At 36.5% G+C, this 7,723-nt stretch overlaps 1 protein-coding gene across 1 annotated transcript in view; it reads left to right on the forward strand.

Moving 5' to 3' along the window:
* The window catches only part of LOC132182863 (disease resistance protein RPV1-like), a 107,453-nt gene extending 100,977 nt beyond the window's left edge, over positions 1-6,476 (forward strand). The window contains exons 3-7 of the mRNA XM_059596219.1: positions 388-663; positions 750-1,673; positions 1,760-2,430; positions 5,723-5,797; positions 6,146-6,476. Coding sequence (XP_059452202.1) covers positions 388-663; positions 750-1,673; positions 1,760-2,401 — 1,842 coding nt within the window. The 3' untranslated portion in view covers positions 2,402-2,430; positions 5,723-5,797; positions 6,146-6,476. The remainder of the gene's footprint in view (positions 1-387; positions 664-749; positions 1,674-1,759; positions 2,431-5,722; positions 5,798-6,145) is intronic.
* Positions 6,477-7,723: the final 1,247 nt, after the last annotated feature.

Consider the following 7,723-nt stretch of genomic DNA (forward strand, 5'->3'; position numbering starts at 1 on the left):
ATATATATTTAAATTTTTTTTTTTTTTCTATGTAATGGGAATAATTGTATTTTTACATTATATGGGGTATACCGGTAAGATAATGTCAAATTGGTCAGAACTTTTCATCCAATTTAACAGAAAATATTAATAGAGATGGTAACCTAAAAGTGTTGCGTAGTTAGAGGGAGGGTTTGTTTGGTTTTTTTTTTTAACATGTTCACACAAGGGAGGGGGGTGGATTCGAATTAGTGGCATCTGCTTCATAAGGCGTTTGTTATCATTTTATAAAGTTTGGGATATATTTGCACTTACAGTGTTAGTTCGAGGGAGTTAGTATAGTTTTCTCTTTCGTTTTTTAAACAAGTAGATAAAAAAAACTCACAACTTTAATATTTTTCTTAGTAGGGAACAGAAGCAGTTGAGGGACTTACTTTAAAATTTTCAAGATTAAGGGAGGTAAATTTCAGTACAAGAGCATTTATAAGGATGAGGAGATTGAGATTACTTCAACTTGATCATGTACAACTCACTGGAGACTATGAACATCTTTCCAAAGAGTTAAGGTGGCTCCGTTGGCACGGATTCCCTCAGAAGTTTATGCCAAACAACTTTTGTTTAAGAAACCTCGTTGCGATTGACTTGCGATATAGCAATCTTAGACAAGTTTGGAAAAATTCCGAGGTATATTATACCCATAATCATTAAGCCATAAGTTTTAACATATTAGGTGCTAATATTTTTGTTTCTTTCTTTTCTCATTTGTTCAGCAACTGTTCGAGAAGTTGAAATTCCTAAATCTCAGCCATTCTCATTACCTGACTCAGACACCTAACTTTGCAAGGCTCCCTAATCTCGAGAAATTAATACTCAAAGATTGTACGAGTTTGTTTGAGGTTCACCAATCCATTGGAGATCTTAATAATCTCGTTTTGGTAAATTTAAAAGATTGCAGAAGTCTTAAAAGTATGCCGAGGAGTTTCTATAGGTTGAAGTCTCTACAAACTTTCATTCTTTCTGGTTGTTCTAAATTTGACAATTTGCCCGATGAGATGGGGGAGATGGGCGAATCCTTGACAACTTTTCTTGCAGATAACACTGCTATAAGACAAGTGCCATGGACCATAGTACAACTAAAGAACCTCAAACACTTGTCTTTGTGTGGGTGTAAAGGATCATTATCTAAGTCACTCCCTTCACTATTTTGGTCTTGGATATCCCCATGGAAAAGTCCTAAGTCACTCAATCTGCTACCTGCTTCACTAAATGGCTTGAACGCACTAACTAAGTTATGTCTCGGTGATTGCAATTTACCAGGTGATGCAATTCCTTATGATCTTGGGAGTTTACGTTCCCTCCAATATTTAGATCTAGAAAACAATCATTTTCATTGCCTACCATCGAGCCTTGGTGGTCTTTTGAAGCTCGAAAATCTCTTGTTGAATGGTTGCACAAAGCTTCGATCAATTTCAGATTTACCACCAAATTTGGATTTTCTGAATGCGACAAACTGCACGGCGTTAGAAAGAATGCCAAATATGTCAAATATGTCAAATATGAAATTTCTGTCTCTTTCTAATTGCAAGAAATTGGAGGAGATTCCAGGCTTGAATAAGTTGTTGGTGCCCTTTATAGACATCCAGATGTTAGGGTGCAGCAATTTAACAAATAATTTTAAACAAAGCATCCTACAGGTTCTCTCTATATCTCTCTCTCTCTCATAATACATTTTTTTTCAAAGTAGTGCTTATATATATACATCATGTTTTTGATGGTTCAGGAATGGCCTCTGAGTACATTTGGTGTTCATTTGGGCATTTGGCTTCCTGGCAATGATATTCCTAATTGGTTTACATATTCGGATGAGGGACCAACCGTATGTTTTGAAGTGCCTCACATTATTGATAGTAATATCGAAGGGTTCACTGTATGCATTGCTTTTTCAGTACCTCCTGACAAGAAAGCAGTTATTGGTTTTCCAAACAATAGTATTAAAGTAGTAAATAATACAAAAAATACGACTGAGATTGTTTTTACACCAATAAACATTTATCGAACATTAATCGCCTGTGATGAAGGAGATCACCTTTGGCAAACCAATTTTACTAACCGTAAGTTCAACTTGGAGGCCGGTGACAAAGTAGTGGTTACTGCATCTGTTGGGTATGGAGTCATTGTTAAGAAGATAGGGGTTCGCCTAATACACTGCAGGGTTATTGATGAAAAAATGATTTATTATGCCTCTACATTCATTAAGGATGCCATTGTTGTCACTGAAGATGAAGATCAGGTTGCGGTCAAGTCTAAAAGAGGCCTTGGTGATGATATAGCAGAATCGAGCCATGGTTGCTTTGATCATGAACGAGAGGCTAAAAGATTGAGGTGTGATGATTATTCTGAAAGGATTATAGAAGAAGATTGAAGAAATTGAGAAAGCTCATATCACAATAAGTAAGTGCATTTTTTTGCTAATTATTTGAATTATGAATTTGGGTTTCTCGAGATTTGATCTGCATGTATTCAAAGATTTAATTCACTGTTGATTCTCATTTTTCTTTTCATCTTTTAAATTTACAGTTATTCTGAAGTTGTTTTAAACGATTTCTTGAGGCTTCAGTGGGGTACTTCCAATCTTTGAGTTTGAATTTCTGGTGGTTTTATCACTTTTTGAATTTCACTTTTGTTTCCTATTAATTCATGCCGCCTCTGGTTTGACGGGAATTTTGAATTCTTTTTAATATTTGGTTGTGTTCAATATATTGTAAATGGAATGTTGATTGCTGCAGAATGCTTATTGCTTTGTGTGTGTAGTTTGTTGGTTTGGTGATTTAATAATAATAATAATAATATTATTGGGCGGAAGATGTATTTGTTTATCCAACCAACTTAATGACTGTTGTCCACTTTGCAGTAGAACATGAACCAAGGTATGTTATTACTTTTCAATCATCATAACTAGTGTTTTGGATTTGGAAGCATCTCGAATTATTAGTTGCAAGGTTAGTTAAGTTGGTAATGTCTACTGGAAGCATATGTGGCTTGCTTGTTGCTGGTTTGCTGGTAGCACTTTGATTGCTGTTGTGAAAAAGTTGGTGTCCCCTTGCCTCGGAGTGATAAAAAATTTTAGGACTGCCTGAGAATATTGAAGTAGCTTGAGTCATTTTTCTTCTATATTCTTTATATTAGGATAGTACTTGCATTTTATTTCTCTCTTGGTGCTCAGTTATCAGGATTTTATTGTTTCTTTTTCTCCTAGCTATCTAGTTTGTTTTCTTGTATACTTGGGACGCCTTACGGAAAATTATAATTTTTTTTTTTAATATTTCCATTCAATCATATTAATCTATAAAAATTAATTTTTACTCACAACATAAAAATATTTTTTAAAAAATTAACCTACAAATTTTAGTTCCGAAGAAGTTTCAGTAGTGGTGCGCCAAGACATCGACAGGACCTTCTTGGGACTTGCCATAAACACAAAAGCACTTGTCATGGTAGGGGCCTGATGATGTTCTAGTGTTGTCCTGGTCGAGTCCTGTTAGGTTTTCAACCAAGTCTCGGCGATTCCGGACCGAGCTCTGATTGAGTTGCAGCAAGTCCCAGTGGTGGCCTGATCGGGTTTCGCCGGTGTCCCAACCAAGTCCCAACAAAGTCTTGGCTGTTTCTCAGCCGAATCCTGGCAATGTCCCAGCGGAGTGCTAGTAATAATACACAACAATTGAGTCTAGGGTTTGTACCTGAAGTAAAGGCCTATTCATTGGTTAGGAGATTGAGTCAAATATGAAGTAGATTTCCTACTTTGATTGGAAGCAGGAATCTGGAGTTTGATATGGATGGAGAATCCACGCGACTTTTGGGAACTTTAAATGTCACACATTTGGAAACTTTTGGTAACTTTTGATAACTCTTTGTGCTATCTATTGTGTACTGTATTTATGTTATAATTTCAAAGGTAATCAAACAGGTTGTATAATGGTTTTAGTTTGCAATTTTAACAGCTAGTTCTGTGGATAATGTTTTATGTTATATGTTTTAGTAAGTTGTGTTTTGGCAACTATTGAGAAATGAACACACACTTGATCATTTTGTGTAATGTTTTTATGTTTTCTGTTACACGTTTTATTTAATTTGTTAAGTTTTGATAACATTTTAGGTGAACTAAGTCAATGTGACCATTTGCATGGGTTCAATGTGTCCATTTCAACATATTACATAAGCATACACTTAATACAACATTTAGGTGAACTAAATCAATGTGACCATTTGCATGGGTTCAATGTGTCCATTTCAACATATTACATAAGCATACACTTAATACAACTTTTTAGGTGAACTAAATCATTGTGACCATTTGCATGGGTTCAATGTGTCCATTTCAACATATTACATAACCATACACTTAATACTACTTTTTAGGCGAACTAAATCAAATTACAGGAACATAATACATAAGTCAAAAGTACTCCATTACACAAAAGCTTCTACATTGAACCATCTTCTACATAAAAGCTTCTACAAAAGCTTATGCAATTAGTACAATACAGACAACTAGCATTGACAATATCGAAGCAAATATTAAAAATTTCTCTCTTGACCTATATGTGTCATTTTCCTTCTTTAAGTAATCATCCATTTTCATATCTTTGTGACCTTCGTCTTCTAGTTGCTTAGCCCTTGCCATATACTTCTCATTTTCATCCTCGAGGATCTTAATCCTTTTCATGCATTTGTTTTTTCCATTAATCTCCAGGCTGTTTAACAAACTGGCCGGTCCTTCCAATTAAAAAACCGGCATGCTGGAGTTCTCTGCATGGTGAAAAAAAAAAAAAAAAATCCCCTCTAAGTTTAATCGGAAAACACAGAAAACTCCAAAATCACGAATATTTGTTTTTTCATATTAGGTGAAACTTACAGTGTTCAAATCATAACGGGCGCATCCCCAAAAACGTTTGCCTGGGTTTTCATCAGTCCACGAACTCATCAACGGTGCGGCTAAGCCGCACTTGCACACAAATGACTCCATGTTGCACCCAACCGATGAAGACCCCGAAGAAGAGTTCAACCGTGATTGCTATTCAGATCCACAAGTTAGCATACCTTTCCATATACGATATGAAATCAAGCTAAACAAACCTTATCTTTGCCACGCCCAGATGACATTTTGTGTGGATTGTGAAGATTTCAATGGCGTTGAGATCTGTTGCGAAAGATTCGTGCTTCGCAATATTCATGTTGTAAAGATAACGTATGCTCAACCTGTTGAGATAGATGCGACCGACTCGGAGCACTACAAAAAAACATGGGATTAGTGTTGTGTCTATAATATTGCAGTATTCTTTTACGCATCACCAATTGGTAACATGGCAGTAACTGATTGGTAACGTGTCAACTTTGACACCTAAAGTTGCCAAAATTTTATTTTTTATTTTTTATTTTTTTTACCATTAATTGGTAACGTGTTAAATTGTCAAAGTTTTATTATTATTATTATCATTTTTCAGTTTTGGAATATATAACGTGTCAAAGTGATGTCACTACTTTGGTGACTTGCGAATTTGGGAGGTCATTAAAATTGGGGCTGTGCGCTTTTCAAATTTTTTATTTCCCTCCTTTTTTTTTCAACTTTTATTTCCACTTTTTTAATCTCTTCTCTTTACACACTCTCTCTCTCCTCTCTCAAATGCTCTCTCAATCTCCCTCTTCTCTGTGCACGCTCACCCCTAGCTCTGATTTTTTTTTTTAGCCGGCAACGATGATATCATCACCCTCAAGGCCGACGATGGCAGCGACACCGTCACCTTCATGTTCGAGAGCCCCAGTACGTATTTTTCTTTTGGTTCTTTGAATTCTTGATTTTGAATGTTAGCGTTTTACTGCTAAGGGATTTCGTTATGGAAATTAGGGTTTTTTCTTTTGTGGGATTGGGTTTTTTTATTCTGCTAATTTAGGTTTATGTGTGATTCATTTTGAGACTTCAAGAAATTTTGTTGTGTTTGGTTGATGTACGTGGAAATGTTGGAAAATGAAAGAGAAATGCATTTGGAAATTTGTTTGGAAGCAAATAACCAGATCTTGGTATATCAGTTTGCGATAAGGGGTTCTTTACATGATATATTGCATGGTGTGTGTCCTGTTATAGCATCCAACTCTTTTTCTTTGTCCCCAGTCCACACCCACATGGAATTCTGTTAAGGATAATCTCCAAGCATCAGACTCCAACTGTAACTCATCCACATCAAAAGTCACTTCTACTATAATGACTTGCATTACTCATCCAACAGACTTGAGTTACTCAAAAGTCAGCAAGTCCAAAAGTCATGCATCAATGCAAGAGATAAATGAGGCACGTTACTCAAGTCCAAAAGTCAAGGATTAATGACAAGCATTTTTCAGATGTATTAATGTAATATATTTTTATAGATAAGATTCATTTGTAAGCAAACTCTCTTATATATATAGACAGCCTTTACTCAATTGAGAAAGGCAACACAACCCAATTATCTGAGCTTTAATTTGGTATCAGAGCATTCTGAGTTTGCGGTTAAGGACTTGGGTAAGTTGAATTTTTTTCTTGGGCATTGAAGTGTCTAACACTCCTACTGGTGTTCTTCTCTCTCAGCAAAGATATATTTTGGATATCCTCAACCGAACCAAAATGATTGAAGCAAAACCAGTGGCAACTCCAATGGCAACTTCTTCTTCTCTTTCTGCATTTGGCGGTGAACCTTTCAATGATCCTACACTCTTCAGAAGCACAATTGGTGCACTTCAGTACTTATCCATTACAAGGCCTGACATTGCCTTCTCCGTCAACCGTTTAGCCCAATTTATGCACAAGCCGTTGCTCTCTCATTGGCAAGCCGCTAAACGTCTCTTGCGATATCTTAAACACATTGTGTCATTTGGCCTTCATATTACTAAGTCCACCAACTTTGTTATTCAAGCATTCTCTGATGCGGATTGGGCTGGCTGTCCAGATGATCGTCGTTCCACTGGCGGCTATTGTGTTTTTCTTGGTGATAATTTAATTTCTTGGAGTTGCAAGAAACAGGCTACAGTTGCTAGATCAAGCACTGAGGCTGAATACAAAGCTCTTGCCAATACTGCTGCAGAAATTTCTTGGCTCAAGTCATTGCTCTCCGAACTTGGAATACTAATCAAAAAGCCCCCGATACTATGGTGTGATAACATCGGCGCCACCTACTTGTCATCCAATCCTTTGTTTCACGCTCGCACCAAACATGTGGAAATTGACTTCCACTTTGTTCGTGATATGGTAGCAAATAAAACATTGGATGTTCGGTTCTTATCCAGTAAAAATCAAATTGCTAATATATTCACCAAGCCCCTCTCCTCCTTATGATTCTCTATCCTTCGTGACAAGCTCAGAGTTGTTCCACATTCTCTGGGCTTGAGGGGGCGTGGTAAGGATAATCTCCAAGCATCAGACTCCAACTGTAACTCATCCACATCAAAAGCCACTTCTACTATAATGACTTGCGTTACTCATCCAACAGACTTGAGTTACTCAAAAGTCAGCAAGTCCAAAAGTCATGCATCAATGCAAGAGATAAATGAGGCACGTTACTCAAGTCCAAAAGTCAAGGATTAATGACAAGCATTTTTCAGATGTCACTGCAAAAAAAATGGCATTTTCTGACGTGGCTACAGTATAAGTTTTTTTGCCACGTCAGCAATTTTCTGACGAATGAATTTTAAAACGTCAGAAAATAATTTTCTGACG

Source organism: Corylus avellana, chromosome ca5 (assembly GCF_901000735.1).
Source record: "Corylus avellana chromosome ca5, CavTom2PMs-1.0".
Lineage (NCBI taxonomy): Eukaryota > Viridiplantae > Streptophyta > Magnoliopsida > Fagales > Betulaceae > Corylus > Corylus avellana.